Source organism: Dermacentor albipictus, unplaced genomic scaffold, assembly GCF_038994185.2.
Source record: "Dermacentor albipictus isolate Rhodes 1998 colony unplaced genomic scaffold, USDA_Dalb.pri_finalv2 scaffold_14, whole genome shotgun sequence".
Classification (NCBI taxonomy): Eukaryota; Metazoa; Arthropoda; class Arachnida; order Ixodida; family Ixodidae; genus Dermacentor; species Dermacentor albipictus.
In genome coordinates this window covers 5,036,376-5,058,251 of record NW_027225568.1, presented here as the reverse complement: position 1 = coordinate 5,058,251, position 21,876 = coordinate 5,036,376, and the positions used below count along the sequence as shown (strand labels likewise).

At 43.2% G+C, this 21,876-nt stretch overlaps 1 protein-coding gene and 1 pseudogene across 1 annotated transcript; both read left to right on the top strand.

Moving 5' to 3' along the window:
- The first annotated feature begins 11,665 nt into the window (after positions 1-11,665).
- On the top strand, positions 11,666-13,140 carry LOC139051791 (acetylcholinesterase-like; annotated as a pseudogene).
- A 900-nt stretch (positions 13,141-14,040) lies between these two features.
- On the top strand, positions 14,041-17,424 carry LOC139051790 (uncharacterized). Its single transcript, XM_070528781.1, has 6 exons — positions 14,041-14,321; positions 14,390-14,498; positions 14,699-14,777; positions 14,924-15,073; positions 16,289-16,407; positions 17,221-17,424. Exons 1-6 carry the CDS (start codon positions 14,041-14,043, stop codon positions 17,422-17,424), a joined length of 942 nt encoding a protein of 313 aa, XP_070384882.1.
- Positions 17,425-21,876: the final 4,452 nt, after the last annotated feature.

Below are 21,876 nucleotides of genomic sequence, written 5' to 3'. Positions count from 1 at the left end.
GAAACAACTCTTTTATATATTTGTACTAGAGATTTGAATATACTGTCATTCATAAAGTGTTTTATTAGATTTGAATTGTCATTTATTTTTGTGTAGCTGCTGTTTTTCAGTTATGTCCTACACAGTGGCAAAATATTTTTGTGGGCACTTTCCTGTGTATAAAATTTTCAGAAATAGCTTCATGCTGTATCTTATTTAGCTACTCGTATACTGCAAAGTGGTGATACCTATCCAAATGGCTTGTACAATTACTGGAACTATGCAAAAATATATTAGGCCACATTAAATAATTTTACAGATTGCAATTTCAAGTAGATATCAGCATTCTGCATATCTTGAAGAGTACGTATGCCAAATTTCGAAGTATAGGACAACTATAAGTGCATAAGGTTATTCTCATGCTATTGTGAGAAAATGTTTTTGAAGTATATTCAATAGTTTTTTTTCACAATAGCATGAGAAGTATGCAATATTAGTAGGCAGGCCTCTCTGCCTGCCTACTAATTTTGCATACTTCTAGTAACTTTACATGCTCTTTGAATAGATATCGACACTTTGCAGTCTACAAAGAGCTGAGGTAGCTATAGCACACTGCTGTTTGTGAAAATTTACACAAGAAAGTGCCCGCAAAGATCAGTGTATTTTCCCATTGTGTAGGACATAACTCAAGAAGCAGCTAAAGAAATACTGACATATATGACATCTGCATGAAGAACTCTACAATTTGCTCTCTTTTCAAGCCTCTAGCACGAATAATAAGACTGTTTCGAGTAATATTCAATCAGCAAAACATGCCCCTTGCTATAGTGACCTACAACCTAGAAACGCAAATTGAACTCAAGTCTTTTTGTTGAAGCGACTCTGGGCTGTCTTCCCAAGGGCTTCTGTTAAACAGTGAAATTTCCTGCATTTACCAGAAGTGCAATACTCAAATGTTTGTGTATGTGCAATTGGTATTGGCAAACTAACAGAAAAAAAGACAGTTCTGTGAAATGAAGAATTGACTATAACTTTGTTCGACATTTACATTTTGACTCCATATCTTTGTTTTGTGCTTTGTACTGAGTGTTTCAGCAGTGACTGCCGCTAAAAATCGAACATAACTGCTTCATGACAATGCGACAATTTTCGCTAACAGAAATTTAAAGCACTGGCAGGCATTTTAATTACCGTACTCAATAACGTCTAGTTTGTAAGAACTAAGACTAGCACCAGTTCCGAGATACACAACCCAAAAAGACATGATCAGAAAGGTTTATCTTCCACACAGAATTGTCCCATAAAGCTTACAAAATGTTTTGTGGCTAAGTAATATCTGCAACAGCAAAGCATGTTCCACCAAGTATGGCGATAAATATTTCAGAGCTGTCAGTCTGAGGACTCATACAAACTAACAATACCTTCAGCACTGAATAGCCTCAATAATAGGAGGTCAGCCATTTTGCTGAAATTAATAAAACTTCAATTATTGTGATCTTGTTTACGAAAACATTTGCAATTGTAATTCAGTTCTAGTATCTGTCACTTTTGTAAATATTTTCCAATTAGTTTTTCAGACTACAATTTTTGGTAATAGAGGTATTCATTGCAGAAAGATCTAGTACATGGCACCTAATAATAAAGGTACTGGTCATCGTAGACTTTCTGTTGCACAGCTGCTTTTTGAAATCTGAAAGGATGTACCCGCCTCCTTATGTTAGCTAGAAACGGAAATCTGTCAGTATGTTTTGTTTAAAATACAGCTGATCAACCCGATAGTTAGGCTGCTTGCCAAATATAAATTATAACGATAATAGTGAAGGACCATAATAACAGAGTGATGCTGACTCATAACTATGCCCAGCTACATCCACGCAGCTGTGCCATACAATGTGCATGTGTTCGGAAGAGCCAAATGCCCCAGAGAGAAAGCAACAGTAACTCATTGTTTGTCATCTTGTTCAAGCAGATTATGTGCTAGCTGTAATTTATGCTCAGTAAATACATAAATCAGTCATGTCAGGTGTCTTACTTTAGGTTGCAAGTTCGAAGTTCTTGTAATCTTGCTTGTTTTTATTTTGTTTTCTTTGTGAGAATGAGTCACTTGGTTGCCTTCGCACATATTCTCAAAACTGTTTCATCACTGGGAATCAGGAAATTTAATTTGCATATGAAATTCCCAGTTACTAATTTGGTAGGCTTTGAGCTTAATTCTCTTATCTTTTATATGTTTATCTATCAAGTAGTCTTATCGTTCATTGAAACATATCCATGTAATGCAGAGAGGGCACCCAAATTATAAATATCTCTTCTTGCTTTCTACCCTGCTCTGGTGTTTTCAAAACCTAGCATTGGTGCAATGGCCTGTCTGCAGAAAAGTAGTAAAGTGGCTAAATTTAAAGGTCAACAACATAATTAAGATACAAAGCAAAAATATAAGTTCGCAATTGTCCCCCATAACGAGAGTTCTGCTTAGAATTAAAAAAAAATTGACATCCTGCTGTGGTGGGAGAATTGCTTTGGGTTCCAAGGGGACTACGTAGCACCTGTACTAGTGTATACAAAGCAAAAAAAAAGATCACTCCAGATGGGAGCGGCAGTGGGAAGTCAAGCACAGATGCTTTATTTCACAAACCACATTAATGTGGTTTATCATCTGCTCCTGTTGTATGGGAATGCATACAGTGGGAAGACAATCCTTTGCGCCATTGTTACCTTAGCGGGACACCAGAGAAAGGTAGAAATCGAGAACAGGTATTCACACTTGGTTGCCCACAGTGTGTTATTTGGATGTGTTTCACTCTACAAAAGACTACTGTGGTAGGTAATCATAATGACAAAGACAAAAGAATTAAAAGAGGTATGTGTCTGTCATCCGTCCGTGACCTCCAGTGTTTATAGAAACACTTCTTTGTGTGTATGTGCCAAGCCGTAGGGAGGCTTTACGTAACTCAGTCATGCTTGCTAAGCTAAAGATTGGAATAAGGAAAATCACAAGAACATTGTATGAGTGATTTATAAATGTGGCACCTAAAGTAACTTATTCATGTATGTCCTGAGGATAGATTACAGCCAGTGCATAATGTGCTCTTACAGGATGACTTGTGATGAGTAAAAGTAGCCTTCCTCACATCTTCCTCTTTGTTTCTTTTGGATCTTTGTGCACTATGTGTATTGTTACAGCGGCGTGCATGCAGCTGGGTATAGTTTGTTTATGTGTTCTGCTTCCCCTCTTGTACTCGTCATTCATGCGCTATCTTTGCCGTAACGAAATACAGCTGCCTGTGCTACTTATTTTGTCAACGTGTTTGGATTATGGAAAGTTTTGTATTAGCGGTTATTTCCACCTGTGAAATTGTCTGTGTCAGCTATTTTACTTAGCCTTGCAAAAGTATGCTTCTCAACATAAATAAATGATCAGTGTAAGTGTTGCTGTATTTATTTTTGTAATTTTGTCAGTTATGAGGTTTTTATACACTGTTGCATGTTGTATGACAGAATAAAATTGATGCACAACTTTTTAATGTGGTGTTTTTCAGATCAATTTTCATCACGCTAACATGCACAAATTGTGTGGGAAAAAGTGCCAACAAGAGTACCATAAGGTAAGACAGCTGTTTTTACTATTAGACTGGATTATCAATTGCCAACCAGTTGTTTTCAGCAAGCATAGCATAATGCATAGATAATGTAATCTAAGTTGGAATATTGTTTTTATTGCACTTCATTATATGGGTCTCCTTTGTACATAAGTGCAGCCTCTCTTATTTGTTATGTGTAGCTTACTTGCTTAGAATGTTAAGTCGTAAGTTAAGTCTTTTAGAACAGGGAAATAGGTTGAACTTATGAATATTTTGACATATTATAAGAGACTTGTGCGGTGGAGAATTAACCTTCTACATGAGTTACATAATATTTTGGGGTCTCATTATGGTTCTGAGTGGCATTGCAGTGTCATGCATATGCAGCTGCAGGCTACATATTGGATATTTATTTAAGACTGTTTTGCTTAGTTGGCTATTGATTCCAGTTTAATGGTAAAGAGAACTGTTTTGCTTTCATAGTGATTCTATGCTGACTTATACATTTGAATTTTCCAGAAGCCAGTAACAAAGATTGATGAACTATTAACTTTTTCTTGCTAACCTGCCATGTGCTTTTTGTCAAGTTTACTGTGGATTCTTTGTTATCCTATGTTGTCTTTTCATAGTAGTCTTCTTGAGAACTAGCCGTAGTCGTGTGTACTTACAGCAAGGGTTGTTGACACATTTTGAAAAGCGGCTAGACACTGCCATCCAAGAGTGAAACGACTTGCAAGAGGCAGCATTTGCCGCTAGCATTTGCAAGAGGCCGGCACCACGCACTAAGGGTAACTTGACACACATGGTGGAGTCATCGGACTCGTCTAGAATAGTTACCTGAATCATTCTTGCAGTGTTCACGAGACACTTTATCTTGAGTCGTTCGACTCATTTAGAATTGTTAACGGACTCCCTCAGCACTAGTCTTGTAACCCTTTTGAGAGGGTATAGGCGACTATTACAACAGAGTATGCATGACTATTGTGTGCAGAGTCACGCGAACACCTTGTATTGAGCACAGATAGTCTCGGGACTCTCTGCCAAAAGAGAGTTCGGGTGTCTCCCACAAAGTGAGTCGTATACGTGACGAGTCCAGACTCTTCGAAAAGAGTAAGGGATACTCTTTTTTTTTCTTAGTGTGTAGCGCGAGCGAAGAAAATAGGGCGAGCACTTGACCTCAACTTTTGGGATACCGCACTATAGTCGGATACAACTTTAGAAAAAAGCGGAGGCCCCGCCCAGATGACCGAAGCGGCGAAGTCACCGGCCGTCCGGCGCATGACGTCGGTCCAGAGTGCACGCCCATTGGTGGATGTCGTGTGCATCCGCCTAGGAGGAGTAAACGCCCCCTTTTTTCTAAAGTTGTATCCGACTATAGTACTGAATCATTAAAAAAAAAGCCTGTTTGAACCAGTTCCGTTGTTTGCAACACTCTTGCTAAACGGGAGACTAAAATACCACGATGACGGCTCTATTGCGGAGGTTGGCAAGGTGCGCACAGAGAGAAATTTTGCCGCCTTTCTTCACATTCTGCAAAATGCTTTCTTGTTAGGTTCACGCATAGCGGCCGATCCCGACGCTAGGGACACACAGGCACGATTTCGTCCCTCTAACTTTCGTCCTTATACTGCCTTTAACGCCTTAATTACAGCGTTAGTGAAAAGGCGCCTCACATAACATGACAATGAACTTGAAGAGCTGATTAGTGCCCTCCACTCCGCGCCCTCCTATTGAAAACACTACTGATTTCCAAATTAAACTACACAAACAGATCGCACAACCCATACTAATCACAGAACGCCGTTTTCTTGACGGCAAAACCCTGCAACACTTACATGACAAAGGGCAGCGGAGCACATTCAGAACAGCCGCTTTCATACCACAGCGCAATGCAAGTGCGATAACGCTATTATGGCCGGCTCAAACAGATCGCACAACCCAAACTAATCCCAGAGTGTCGTTTTTTTGACAGCAAAGCACTGCAACACTTACATGACAAAGGGCAGCGGCAACACATTCAGAACAGTCGCAAACAGACCATAGTGCCATGCGAGTGCGATAACGCAACTATGCCCGGCTTCACGAATAACATGGCCGCCTTGGTCACATAACAGTTGAAAACACTACTGATTTCCAAATTAAAACCACACAAACACATCGCACAACCCAAACTGATCACAGAATATCGTTTTCGTGACAGCAAAACATTGCAACACTTACACAGCAAAGGGCAGCGGTAGCACATTCAGAACAGCCGCAAACACACCACAGCGCAATGCGAGTGCGGTGACGCGACGACGCCATGACGACGCGACTATGCCCGGCTCGCCCGGCTGCCCAGCATCACGAATCACGTGGCCACCTTGGTCACATGATTTGGTGACGGTATCGCAGCCTTTCGCAAGGTTGGATCGCGCTGATGGGTTGTTGAATATTGTAGAAGCCGCTAAAGAGGTTGACGCGCCGTGGCGTGGCGGTGGCGCCTTGAGTCGTTTTCAAAACGTATTCACCCCTCGTTTTTAAGCTGCCTGGCTTTCAACGTTATCAAAACGTATTCACCCCTCGTTTTTAAGCTATCTTGTTTGGAACGTCTTTGATGCGTCGATTTTGGTCAAAAATCCGTTTCAGACGTTGAATCCCTTAATACGACGTTTTCAAGACTTTGTGTGCTACCTGGGATGGTCCTCTAGGTGCTGTGCATTGCCCCAGAGAAAAAAATTATCACCCTAGAATTTTGTGCCTCCTCGCCGAATTATTTTCACCACCTGGAGTTCTCAAACCTGCACAGAATGTGTGCATGGTGTACGGGTATAATGACCCACACCTCCCGTGTCCATATCGGAACCTGAGAGCAGCTTGAAATATAATGCAATGCGAACCGACATGACTACGCAGTGCTGGCCCATCAAGAGTATACAAGGAAGAAACACTAGAAGAACGTCTTCTAGCTTTTACCGGCACAATACCATTATGCTGGAAAGACTAGAAGAAACAAAACGTACAGGTAAAATGATATATTTCACCATACTGTACCGAATAAAAGCGTATCTGATATTGCGTATGCATCTTATAGGCTAAACAATCAGGTTTACTGCTAGCAAACAATTGATCTTTTTGCTGATGTGACGTATGTAGAAAGACGGAGAGACGAAATCGCACCAGGGAGCTCCCACCCAAAAGGCCTCAAAAATCTTCTATTCTGGAAAGCAGCGTCACTCTCCTCCACTCGCGCTTTCATCCTTTATTCTCCCCGATTTCGCCCTCCCACAGGCCGGTGCGCTGCGCAAGGCACACTTTTCCTGCCTGCGGCCGCCGGACGGCGCGGAAGAATCAATGCGCGCGCTTGTTGTTTCATCCGTTTGAAACGTTATTTTGGAATACAACGCCTAGTAGCACTGGTGCGACTACGGCAACTTCCTGTAGGCCACGGTGACAAATATTTTCGAAACCACTGCGAGGTAAACTATCGGAAGCACTCTAATGAATGGCTATCGAGCAGCAGTTCACAGCGGCTTGCTCTCCGTGGCCGTTCCACTTTGGCCATCCGTGGCGCGGTGAGGTAAGGCATGAATTTAATTTAAGCAGTGCAGACAATTTATGTGTTCATTCAAGATGCGTGGTTTAAAAAAACATAGGATAAGAAAAAATACACGTGATGTTTTTTTACCGTAAATCCACCTTCAACAAGTGCACTAAAGGCCATTGGGCCAATGTCACTACGCGAGACGCATTCTGGGCTTGCGTGAACATGAATAAAGGAAGCAATGCACGCGCTTGAACGTCGCTTACGTCGCTTCACATTAAGCTAACAGGGTGGAACATCTGCATTTTACTAGAATTAAGGTGCCAAATGCGATGCGCATAGCTTGTATTCTGTGACATTCCGCGAATAAATCCGGCCGTAATCATCACAATAATTATTATCCGCAGCAGCCTATTTTATGTCCACTGCAGGATTAAGGCCACGCCCTGCAATCTCCAATCACTCCTGTCCTGCTCCAACGGATTCCAACTGGCGCCCGCAAATTTCGTAATTTCATCACCCCATGCACCTACTTTTCTGCCGTCCTTGACAGCGCTTCCCTTCTCGTGGCACACATTCTGTAACACTAATGGTCCACCGGTTACCTAGTCTGCGCATTACATGACCTGCCCAGCTTCGTTTCTTTCTCTTAATGGCAAGTAGAATATCGGCAATACCCATTTGATCTCTCATCCAAACCACTCTCTTTCTGTCTCTTATGGTAATGCCTAGCATTCTTCCTTCCATATCCCTTTGCGCGGTACTAAACTTGTTCTCAAGCTTCCTTGTCAGTTTCCAAGTTCCTGCCCCATATGTCAGCACTGGCGGAATGCTCTGATTGTACACCTTTCTATTCAATGATAATGGTAAGCTTCCAGTGGGGAGTTGACAATGTCTGTTGTATGCGCTTGAACGCATTTTTATTCATATGTGAATTGCGTTCTCATGATTAGGGTTCTTTGCGGGTAATTGACCTAGGTGAAGGTACTCGTTCATAAACTCTGGAGGCTGACTCGCAATCCTAAACTCTTGTTCCCTTGCCTGGCTATTGATCATTATCTTTATCTTCTGCATATTAATCTTAAACCCCACTCTTACACTCTCTTTGGAAAGGCCCTCAATGATTTGTTGTAACTCTTCCCCAGTGTTGCTGAACAGGACAATGTCATTTTAAAACCGAGAGTTGCTGAGATATTCGCCGTCGATCCTCACTCCTACGCCTTCCAAGTTTAATAGCTTAAATACTACTTCCAAGCACGCAGTGAATAGGATTGGAGAGATCGTGTCTCGTTATCTAGCCCCTTTCTTTATAGGCATCTTTCTACTTTTTTGTGTAGAATTATGGTATCTGTGGAATATCTGTAGATATTTTGCAAGATATTTACCTAAGTAGCCTGTACTCCTTCATTAGGTAATGCATACATGACTGCTGGTATCTCTACTGAATAAAATTACTTTTCGTAATCTATGAAAGCCAAATAGAGAGGCCTATTGTATTCTGCGGATTTTACGATTACCTGATTAATGACGTGGATGTGATCCATTGCAGAGTATCCCTTCCTGAAGCCAGCCTTTTCATTTGTTTGACTAAAGTCGAGTATTGCCGTCATTCTGTTGCAGGTTATCTTGGTGAATATGTTATATAATACTGTGAGCAAGCTAATCGGACTATAATTTTTCAATTCTTTAACGTCTCCATTTTTGTGTAATAATATGTTTGCATCTTCCAGTTTTCTGGGGCCCTTGACGTCGATAGACATATAGTATAGAGAGAAAAAAAAAGCCTGTCAGTTACACGATTTTCTTTCGTGTTGTTGGCTGATTACTGCTAGATGGAGGCCGATATAACTAAGTAGCTTTTTAGTGCACTATCGTTTTTCATTCGGAAAGTCACAGACTGAAGGGTGGACGCCTACAGCATGCGTTTGAAAAATCAGGCCACATTGTCAAGTTAGTTAATAAGAACTTAGCATTATTTGGTTTGACAAAAAACCATTTCCTGGGCGCAATCTTCTTTAAAGCCGTTCGCCACACGTGTCCCACTATTCCTGACAGTTAATTCCACAGAACTGCTGAACTTCTAGGGAGGCGAGTCTAATTAATGAAACAAAAGGTAGTTCAGAGTTTTGTAGGCGCGATTAAGCGTTCGCGACTGGCAATCGATTCGCGAAAAAAAATTATATTGGACATTAGCCTCGGAGTACTCATCGAGACCTGAATGTTCTTGTTCTGTTCTTATTGGCCAACATAATTTTTTAATATATATGCAGCCTCCAAGCGCACGTCAGTACGATTGTTGTGAAGAGGAAATTTAACCCGCACTAAATATTTCCGCGCAGAAACACATGTAAACATACAAAAAGGAAGAAGTATCAAGCTTCCATGGCTTCCCACACATAACTGTATAGGTGAGCGCCTTGTCGCAGGCACAACATTGTACGGCATATATGGCTTAAAGGGGCCCTGAACCACCCCTCGGACTTGGTTAAATAACGTAGTCCACACGTAGGATACGCCACTGTGAATATCTCGGCAAAGTTTCACTGTCATACGCAGTGCGTGGAGCTCGCAAGCGTATCTCGAAGTCACTTTTGTCTCAAAGCTGTCTTTTAAACAGAAGACTCGGTTCTTACTCTCTTCTAGATGCTTTATTTGGTCGTCGGATGCTTTATTTCATCATTCCCTTAGACGGCCGCTATTGGCCAGTAGCTTTCATCAAGTTGCGGTCGGCTACATGACGTAGATTCCGCGGCCTCCGCGGGGTGCCGCGCACGACTCCACTGGCTAAACGCACCGGGGCTCGCTGAGGAGAACGGCGTTTGGCTTATGTTTAGGGCGTCGTAGGCACCAAAGCCGGAAGTCGTGGCGTCCACGTTAACATCCAAATGAAATTTTAACTGCGCGCAACGGTAACATTTAGAAGAAGGAGCGTTGTGAGCATGTTGCACTGAGCCGTAGCCTTCGCAAAACAAGAAATTGAAGTAGGAACGGAAGCACAGTGGAGGCCGTGTTTGATTGTCAATAACATCGCTTCGGCTGAACGTGTTGAAGTATTTTGTTGTGGCAAAGCATTTCTGAAATAGCCTATATTTAGTGCAAATGCAACTTCGATAAGAAGTCTACAGGGCCCCTTTCAAAATAAGGGGAATACGAAAAGAAATTAACACATTGTATCATAACGCAAAGTATTAGAAAAAAATGTTTGCGACATGTTTTACATGTGCTCTTTTACAGGTGAACTATCTTCGTGCACGTTTGCCTCAAATATTAAGAGAAGGGTACTTCTCTCGCAAAAAACGGCGTGTATCGAAGGGGCGAAGTCTTTTTGTTGCGATGTTGCGCAGTCATTGTTTTCTCCCACGACGTCCCGTTTTCCTCGTTGGATCCTATATAAACAACGCTGCTGCTTTTCTCCAGCCTGATGCTCCATTGAAAAGCGCAGCGCCCAGGCATTATTCCGGCAAACGAATATCATTTTACTTCTAAAACTCACGTGATCAACACGTGGCAGGCGAATCACGGGCGGAAAAATAGTAAAAAAATTGCTAAAACGAGTTTCATGACGCCTCCTTGACGTGAGGGTTAGCTCATAGGGTGATTGCGCGCGTCGCATCCCATCATCGCGTAGGAAGCGCCGGTGCGCCGACAGTGAGGAGGAAAGAGAGGAGGGCAGCGGCGCAGGTGAGGGTACGACGCCACAAAGATCTAAGAGTGTCGCTACTTATAGAGAGGCTTCAAAGGCCTGGGTCGTTGATGAAGCACACGATGAGCCTTAGTTGCCCTGCGCGCTTTCTTGTCCAGGTCGAGATCGTCCCCCCGAGTCGACGCTGTACAGCAAAGCTTCCCAGCGTTGAGCGTTCGGGTGCTGATTACGCGGTATTGATTTTGTTAACTGGCATGCCCATGTGACGTGGTAAAGCTTCGTTGGTGCTTTGCAATCGGGACCATTGTATGGATATTGTGTCGAATACATCGCGTGATATATAGTGTGCGATGTGGGAAGGTGTTTGTAATTTCCCGCTCGACCCCGCGTCGTCGCGCGTGAGTGAGGTGTGGGGCGGGGGCATTCCCGTCTTCGAAGTCTGAAGTGTTGGTAGGATGATATGAAGCTGTTTGGGGAAGGGGTTTTAGTCTATCCCCTTCATGATCATCTCACTGAGTACCTCGGTGGACGTGCGCTCGAGCCGAGGCATAGGCATTCAGATTCCGACCGAGAGATTCGTGACCTGGGTCATGAGGATCGCGGCTGTTTTCAACAGGATCAGCTTTCACAGGATAGAAAGCACTACTTGCTAGATTGTACCTGTAGCGTACTTTCTGCAAGGTGCTTGATGGTTGGTAAGCAGAAGGAACTTATCTCTGCCACAGTTTTTGTCAGTGGCCAACGCAATCGCCGCTACTTCAGCGCCGCACTATAGTGTTTCTGACTTATGGAGTTTATGGAGTGTTTATGACTTATGACTTACTAGGGTTGTGACTTATGGAGGACAGCAGCACTTTGAGTTTCAGAAGTACAACCAAGAAGGTTATCTATGGCTGCGGCTCACTTGAGGTTCCTGCGTTTATCAGCTCTTTGGCAGCCATGAATGTTGAGCTTATTCCTTTGGCAACATATGACACGGTAACTTCAGGTGATGTAATTCGACTGGTGACTTGTTAATAATTCTGGTATTTATTCCAATAAATACTGCTAAATATTATGTGCTGCACTTCCTTGGAGGAGACGCAATTTCGAAATTTCGTTGATTGCTTCTTACGACAAAGAAGGTGCAGTAAATATGCTTGAACACTTCATTTTACAACCGGTCAAACATTGGTGGGCAAACAATCAGGAAAGTAGCAACCACCAATGTCGACCAGATGGGAAGGTTTTTGCATAACATCAAGATTATGTCATAAGTATTAGCGCTATGGAGCTTATTCTTGCCACAGAATTCAAATCGCCACTTGATGAAATACCAAGATGAAGTTTATACCATATCTAACACCCAGCGGAGCGGGATGCGGTTCACACCCGTACAACCACGCCCATTTATTTTTGGTATTCAAGCGAAAAGTGTTCGAATTATTTTGCTTAAACGATTTTTTTCTCATACATAGGCAGCACAGCTATGGTAGCTTTTAACTTACGCACATTCAAGCTGGCGCGAAAAAAGCATCTCCTGGGTCAGTTCATTTTTTTTTCTTGCTTTTCTATTCTTTTTACCGGAACGGTTCCAAAGGCCAGGTACACAAATACGCCAGTGTATTCTGCTTCTCCTTTGGTGCACGAGCGCGCATGGTGGCGGTGTAGGACGAGCGACATCTCTCGGCACCGTATCGGCAAGGAAGTTGAGCTTGCTGAACACCATTGTCGATGAGTACATCGGAATTCCTTATGCGGAGCCTCCATTAGGGGACCAGCGTCTTCGCCCTCCGCTTCCTTCGAGGCAATGGACGGACACATTCGACACCACCACGAAACGGACAGCTTGTCCGCAGGGACCCCTTCCTGGCTTCATGGCGGGCGACGTTGCTTACACCGAGGAATGCCTCCACCTCAATGTCTGGGCGTCACTTCCGCAGCGATGCCTTGACACAGGCCTGTCACCCGTCCTAGTGTGGATCTACGTAGGCGACTTCTCGTACGGCAGTGCCACTTACTATAATTACACGGGTTCAATCTTGGCCGCAAAATCGGGCCTCGTGGTGATCTCTATGGACTACCGCCTGGGAGCGCTGGCTTCCTTCACGCGAACTCACCAGAATCTCCAGGTAACGGGGGGCTCATGGACCAGAACCTGGTTCTTCGCTGGATCAGGGACAATGCTGCATTTTTCGGATTCCTCTAGAGTCACAATTTTCGGTTAGAACGCAGGAGCGCTGAGCGTTCACGGTCACATTCTGTCTCCCGTGAGCAACGGTCTCTTCATGAGAACCTTCATGCTCAGTGGCGCATTGTATACCATCGACTCTTATAACTCTCCGTCGTACAGCCTACGCACGGGACAGCGACTCGCCATGATGACAGGTTGCGCGGATGACGAAACCTTACTTCGCACTCAAACACAGTTGTGAAGTATCTCAGAGAAATTGCAGTCGATAAGCTCGTCTTGGCCACTCAAGAAGCTGGCGCGTCGAACGCTTTTACGTTCCTCCCAAATTATCACAACGATTTCCTGCCTAAGGTACCCAGAAAAGCCGTCGACGCTAGTTTTGCCAACCAAGTTGACCTCATCATCGGGACCACGGCAGATAAGTCGTCATCTGTCCTCCTTTATCCCCCTGTCAAAGAATTCCTACAAGAGAGACTGAATGGCATCCAGCGCGACGAAATTAAGGGGTTTTTGAAGCTGCCATCGGCGCCTGCTTGAAGTACCAGATGCCGGGAGATGAGAAACATTACGTTGCCAAGACTAAAGGTGCGAACAATGTTGTACTGACGAGGACATACATACAGTACATATCAGGCAGGATGCTTAACTGTCCTATCCCATATGTGGCGTGTAAGCACGACGCTGTGGGCAACAATGTGTTCTCTTACCTGGGGCCGAATCTTATAACGGTTCGGAATACGAACCGTTCGCTTCGCCGCTTACGTCACTAAATTGGCGACGCCCAAGGCGGAGGTGGAAGAAGGGGAGGACGCGACCAATAGACGGGAAGGTGCCGCCTCTGAAGTGTGCGTCATCACATGACGAACTAATCGAGGAACTGCAGAATGTTTCTGCTTGCTCAATAAATGTGAGCTATTATTTAAATATCTTGTTAAAAGTTTTCAGGAATCATCGCGCGTTTACATATTTTTTATTGCACATTTGGAAATATAATATTACTGTTTGTTTAAATGTTCGTCGCCAGGTGGCAACCCACACGCTAAAAATCGTAACGACTCGATTAAAAAAATGTAGCCACACCATCATCACTATCAGTCGCGCTAATTTTGAATATTTGTTGGTACGGCCATTAAGTTCGAAGATGTCTTCGCACCGAGACGTCGTCCTCGGGCCACACGTCTCTCACCGACAAAGGGAGCTGCTCGTCTCCTTCATGGAGGAGCACCCCTACTTGGCGAAGGCGTCATGCGTGCTGGGGCCAATGCTTACCGTGGCGCGGAGAAGCGAGCTCTGGAACGAGCTGGCCGCCTTGCTCAACATGGAAGGCCCGGCTGTGAAGACAGCGGCCCAGTGGCGGCAGTACTGGAAGAAAGAGACCTACAGTTCCCGTCACGACGCCGCTGTCTTATCAGCCGAGCAACAGTAAGTACTGGAGTTCCGCTCATTGAGATGAAACACTGATATGCACTTCATGTACGCGCTCATTGCAGGGGAACTGGTGGAGGGCGCCTGCAAGGGCTTCGCGGCCGCATTCTTACATTGGTGGGCCGCAGCAGCGCGACCGGCGTCTGTGCGCCATTTTTCGTTCCACCAGAGCAGGTGAGAATCAAAATCACAGCCTACGTATTGCCATCGAGCACGCAGGTTCGTGTTAAGCTAGGCGTCCATTGTTTTCGCGCGATTTGTAGCTATAACTTCCGCCTGCACCTATTCAACAAAATGAGCCACCGCGCCCGTTCGTGCGACACAACAGTCGCTATTTTGGGGACAGCATGTATTTTGAAACGTCTTCTACGCAGGCGCCGCATTCTACTATAGGTGTGCCCCGCGTAGTGCGCATGGCCGTCGGCACGAGACCTGGAACGAGTGGTGTCGCACGTAAGCAACATTTGCTGATTCTGGCAGCCCCCTTTGTTCATTCGCATTGCGCACTATACATATGTTATCCCTTCCCTGTAGGATGTACCTTTGCTAAATGAAGCTGCGCTGTACATGTAGTAATCGTTTCTACAAACACATCTCAGGTGGTGAGCCGCAACAGCAGCAGCAGCAACAGCATCGGGAGCCGCAGCAGCGCCAGGAGCCGCAGCAGCTTCAGCCGCATGAGGGACCAGCACCACCTGCAGCCAGCCTGCTGGACCATGAATATTGTGCGGAGCCACCGACTAGGCCAGGTAACACTGAAGAGGGTTTTGTCGAGTATACTTACTGAATTGGAGCACTGTGTGACTTTCAGTGGTGAAATGGAGTACTGTGTTATTATCACAGTTATTACTAGTCATTGCTCACGAAATGTAATTGTTATTTTGCTCATGAATTTTGCACCTTTGCACGTAAAGGTGAACTGCACAGTGTGATGTTGCATAGTGGCACATCTGTGGAATGCACCTTGTGTGATCCTTAGTATCGTGCCACTTTTTTCTTAGCTTGTAGGTACAGCCACTATCACCCTGCCACTATGCAGAAAATGTGGGTGTGAAATAAAACGACAGGAAAACCTTTTTGCCTGTTGGGTTATCCATTTATTAGTACTAAAAATGCGGTTAATAACTTTTCCTTCAACAGATATAACTGTTAAAATACAAGGCAGTCGTACAACGTTCCGTGAAGCACACACTGCTATGCAAAGTAAGGATGGAAAAATCATACTTGAAGAAAATATTGCAGACAAACCTTGAATGTGTGCTATTACTATGTATCAGTAGCTGTTTATTGTTGCTTAACAGTTGCTATTTTGTTCTAATGTGTGCTCATGCATTTATAAAGGAGTCCTGGATGCATGTCATACATGGAGTTACCATCCATGCTGTTTTGACCAAAAAGCTTGTTTTACAAAAATGTGCACTAAAGCAGTGTCCCTTCTCCCTTCTTTTAGTGCCTTCTGTCTACATTGCTCACACCAAAGATATCTTACATGTTGATGTAAAGCCTTACATGGAGTGTTCATCAGTAGAACAGTGAAGCATCATGAATGGCAGCATAAGTCACTGTGCCACAATAAATTGGTTGAGGTTGCTCCATTTTTATCTGGCATTTGCAAGCTCATAAGAAATCTGTTCAGCTTAAGCCAGACTAGTCACAGGTGTGTAAGTGAGGTATGTGTTCAGGAGCAGGAATTACGACAAATCAAAAAGGACAAAATGGTGGTAGTTGTCTGCTTCTACACTGCATTGTTACCTGCATTGCTAAATACATAAAATGTTCCTCGTTTACGATGATTTGTGAGACGTTTTCTGAATAGCACATTGTTTGGTTTACAGTAGTGCAATGAATATCCATCCACAATTTCCTATGCTGCCAGGTTTTTCCTAATTGTGCTTGCTGTAAGTCAGTGTATTTGCTTAAAGGTTTGTGCAGTGTTCTAGAAAGTACCATTTCCATGTTCACAGCACCTACACGCCAGGCACGTCGTCCAAATCGCGGACCTCGTGTAATTGTCGAGGAGGTGATGGGCGAGGTCGCGGCGAACTACCTGCAGTCGGTGAGGCTGCATGAGGAGAATAACCAGGTATGTCTATTGTGCACTGTCACATAGATATCTGCAAGTAATGAAATGTTGGAATCGATGTACAGTTCTAAAATTTTGTGCGCACTATGCCATCTTACTTTGTGTGCTGCTAAACAATCCATGGAAATTAAAAGTGCACAACTTCTCGTGGTTGATTACCACCACATGTGTCAAGTATCACTGCAGTTATTGTGTTAACTGTTTGCTACAATACAAAATTGTGCATTTCTATGTCAACGCTGTTCCTGTCGCAGTTATAGCTGTAGGAACAATCAAGAAATTTTGGAAAGGCTGGCAAGAAGCTGGTATCAACGGCAAGCTGTCTCTGGCAATGTCAGATGCAAGAGTGTAAAATACTGTCAATGTAGTATAATATGTTTTCAAGTTACATTTCGTGAATTTTGTTTCACAAAAATGGATTCTAGGAGCAAGAACACATTTTATTTTTCAGCTTGTCGCCATCAAGTGCAGCTATGCCTTAGTGCCTTTTAAGTACTCTTAATATAGGAGGGGAAGCAATTCTCTCTAGCCCATGGAATTGCGACACTACTTTGGCAGTGCGTTCACTGGCTTTATGAAATGAGTGTAATATTTTCGTCAAAGTCAAGGCAATGAAAACCTTGTTGGTGGCAAGATTCAGGAAATAGCATTACTCATAGGAATGTTTGTGCCTCATTTCTGTGCAGCGCTTACCATGTGTAGGTCTCACATTAGTTTTATAAATGTTGCAATCGATTCATCACAAGTGGACACCTAAATTTGGCAACACGGCATAGCAAATTGTGCTCTGGCACGTTACGTATGTATCTGCAGATGTTACGTCAGCTAGGCCCAACAGTGCAGCAGATGGCCGCTGCTGTGGAAAGAAACGCTGCGGCTGCCGAGCGGACTGCTGCAGCTGCCGAGCGGAGTGCTGCAGCTGCCGAGCGGAGTGCTGCAGCTGCCGAGCGGGCTGCTGCTGCTGCTGAACGGACTGCTGCCGCTGCCGAGCAGCAAGGACGAGAAAATTCAGTTTAATTTATTTCCCATTTATGCTTCAGTTTGCCATCAAGTGTAGTGCAGCTTTTTTTTTTCTTTTTTCTGTTTCTGTTTTATGTTTGTGGTCGGCGTCCATTTTGCCCTTGACTGTTGTGCAAAGTCCCTTTCGCAAAGAACTGCTAAAGCATGGAGTTTTTTTTTATATTTTGTAAAGTCGAGCAACTCTACGATAAAGTGACCTTTGTAACGAAAGAATTAATCTGTCCCACTCCTATTGTGAGCTGTGTGACTTTTACAACGAAGTGATCTGTATAATCAATTGTTTTGGAGGCCCCAAACATTTTATTATAAACATGTTCGAGTGTAGTTAGTTCACCTAACAAAACTGCTTTGTCTGAATATATGGAAAACTAGATGCACCTGGAGTATCCACATACTTGCTATCGCAGTAAAATGAACAGGCCATCGATGTTTTGCCAAAGTTTTTTTTCTAGAGGGCGTCTACTCGTACGCATGCTGCCAATACAATCCAGAGGAGATGTTCAGTGGTTCTACAACAGAAAAGCTGTCCTGATGGATGAACATGACGCAAAATGTTGCAATGCACATTTTTATTTCATGCCATGGAAAGCCATAACAATACCTCTCACTACTATGACAGCTCAATTATTTTGTATAATTTGTTGCCATGTGACCACCTGGCGGTCATTACTAGTCAGATGATGAAAAATTTCATATTTTTAGAGTCCCAGAGTGTGTTCATTTTGATAGATGAATTTACCTTGAAATGCTGCATCAAATAGTCATATTTCATGTGATATGAATTGTTATGTGATATGTTGAATTATGAATGTGGCATGATATGTTATTTTATGAACAGTGCATTATTTCTGTTATGGGTACTTCGAATGTTTACTTATTCTTTGTAATTTGGTTTGATCTTAGCACCTGTTGGTTGCTCTAGTCATGTGATGAAAGTTTATTTTGAAAGTTTGTTTTTAACTTCTTGTGTGAGCCTGATATTTGTAGCTTAATGTAACGTATATTGTCACACGCACCAATGTTATACAAATTCGTAAGAGGCATCATGATGTGTGGTTCTTTTATGAATGCGTATGTTCACGTTATGGCAGCTCTAAAAGTTCTTTCATTTTTTTTTGTTATCTGAGCATGTAGTGGTAGCTCCTAGTCGGTTGAGAAGTACATTTTTTCTTTACATTTCTTCCTCGTTTATGCGTTCACGAGGGTATAATAGGTGAGGACATTTTCTTTGTCAACCACGACCAGTGTGCCTATGCAATTACCATGACCACTCATTTACAAGACACTGCCATGTCTTATAGTGGTGTAATGTGATCACTTGAGCCTCTAATGTATCACTGAAAATGAGTGCTATAGTTTGTTTTTGGGTACCTAGCTAGCAACAGCTAATAAGCCACCACTTCATTCTGCACACTGAAAATGTAGTTTCATAAGAGCTTTTACATCTTCAGAACCATGAAAATCATACTGCTTTTTAAAGAACTTCCAACATTTCAGGGAGTTTTCTCAAGTTTACACAGCACCCCACACAGGAACTGCCTGCTGGAAAGACATGCGCTAGAGCATCAACTGCATCATGTCTTCAATGTTTGCAAAGCGACCATCCATTCACATGGAATGTTTGTACCTAGGGCAAACACTGCTACCTACTGTCAATATGCTCTGCTACAACGCTGTGCTGCGCAACTGTTTTCATTGCTCAGCAACACGTCTGCACTTTTCGCAGCTCTTCCCCCTTGCCTGTATTATCTGCCTTGCACTGTTTTGTATGTACTATTCCGGCTGTCTGCATCTTATTTGTTCGCTGTATAATGATTACCACATTTCATTGCTTTCTCCAGTTTTATTTTGTTTCTGACCCACTCCTGTATGAGCCTGTAGAGGCTTACAGTATTGCTAAAAAAATCGCATTACTAAAGCAAATGGCACATTTTATTCAAACCTGCAGCACACGTATAATCACAATTGTTTCAAAGCGTTTGTGGTGTTCTAAATACAGTTATAGCCTTTGGTATTGTCTTGGCATGCGCAAATGAGCACACAGTGTCACAAGAGATGTGAATTACATACTACTGACGCAATTTCAAGCTGAAAGATATACAGCCCGATATACAAAAAAGATATACAGTTCGATATACAAAAAAAGAAACGACAAGGTGTTGCGACATACTCATAAATGCTAACACATTCCTTGAAAGTTGCAATATGACACTGCAGATTGCTTCACTTAAACCATTAATGTCACATACATTTACGCAGTAGTACTTCGGTACGATACCTACTCAAGCCAGCCACTGCCAAGTTATTTATGCAAATGTCCACATATACATTTAAAAAATTAAATTATGGGGTTTTACGTGCAAAAACCCAGTGGAGTGGAGGGCTCCGGAAATTTCGGCCACCTGGGGTTCTTAAACGTGCACCTAAATGTAAGTACAAAGATGCTTTTGCATTTCGCCCCCATCGAAATGCGGCCGCTATGGCAGGGATTCGATCCCTCGACCTCTACCCCCCCATGCTCAGCAGCCCAACACCATAACCACTGAGCAACCGTGGCGGGTATATATACATTGTAAGAGTGCTCTATGTGACAGCTCTTTACATGTACATTTTGTTGTTCACAGAAAGCCGCACATAAAAGCTCAAAAGAAAGAAGTTTTGAAATGCTATGTAACACGAAATTACTTTGCAATCAAAACAAAACACACATTAAAATGAATGTACATATGTAATTATATATATCTTTACGCCACCTGTACAGCCATCTTACATGTGTTTGTTGTACCACATTGTTGCCACATTCGTACGACAGAGGACAATATCTGGTGGGCACCTGCACACATCTCGCAATCTCATGTACACTCCTATTTACAGGATGCATTTGTCAGTTCTGTACGATATGAATATTATTGCGAACATGTGAAGAATATAGTCATGAAGGACAAACGACATTTTTCAACATTGAACATGCGAATGCAGCTGGAAGGTACGTGAATCAGGTATTGGGTGTGGAGCATGTAAACTGTTTACAATGCAGATACAAAGCCCTTTTCCGTGGGGCACAGACTTGTGGTATCTGTCACTGTATGCGCCTTGGTGAGTCAGCACAAACGTCATACCTCTTTTTGGCCTTTGTCATTGCTGTAGTGTATGTTCGGTTGCAAAGTTTTCGCTGTATTGTGGCTTTATGCAAGGCAATGCATTTACCCCAGCCAAATGTTCAACATCAAGTGCTTGCTTGGAGCACAGTATTACACAGCAAAGCAAATGCAACTACAATAGTTGCTTTCTTCTGCACGTACAGTACTACATCCATCCCTAGCATTTACTATCTTAGCATGCAAAATGCTTCATTGGACAAGACAGGCTAACGTTATTTCTATAGATGCCAGTGCATTGCTATATCACTGACATATGAAATGTCTGACATGACTTTTGAAAAGAAGCACACTATTTTTGCCTGTATTCACTGCAAAAACAAACATGAACTTCTGTATACGTCATAAAGCACACATCTGTGAAGACTTTAAGCATTTCTATTCACATTGTGCAATTTCCTTTTACCGCACCATGATTGACTGACAACAAAAAATTTGTGGAAGAGCACAATTGGAGCCTTTGCAAATTAAGCACATACGCAAAAGGGATGAATATTCACAAGAGGTATTTGCAGGCGAAATACATAGAACAACACAAGACTGCAACAAGGATGATATCAGTCCAAGTAATGTGTTTGCATCCTGGCACAAAGCACTGTTGAATAATACAAATGTTTCTGCGCGAATTACATATCATCCACACATTACCGGTAAGGCCTCAGTGCTTCACAATTGCTCGCTACTTGCAAGCACAAAAACATATAAAATAGGCAACTGTGCACGCGCCTTACGCAGCACTGCACGTGAAGTTTGATTGCAACTATGTACAGGTGTCACACATCCACAGAGTGCTAGGCCGGGCCGTTGAGGTGCTGTGAGAGCTCTGCAGCACGAGTGCACTTGCTGGCTTCGCTTGTGCAGGAAGGAATAACTGCATGATGGCAAAGGAAGCACCAGCTGTCACTAAGTGCACCTTTGCAATGCGCCATGTTTCATTTTTCTATCGACTCATTTCAATACCTTCTGTTTGGGAAAGAAAGACCACTTGCTGCTTTACATATTGTTAAAACATGAGCCTCATTGGCTTTGCTTTTGTCATACTTTACTAGTGAGGTTGCCTCAGCTAGCTTGTTGTTGCCACTAAGTTGTTGTGATGCAACAGCAAGCATACGTAGCACTTCACTACACAGCAGTTGCTAAGAGGCAAACTGAAATGCTGTAAATGACATAGAGGTAGAGTGCATAACAATTCCAACGGATACACAACACTCCAATTGCACTCCACTATCACATAAAGGTTGATTTCCTGTTTCAGCTTCCAAAGCTGTGTAGATAGGATGTAACTTTGCCA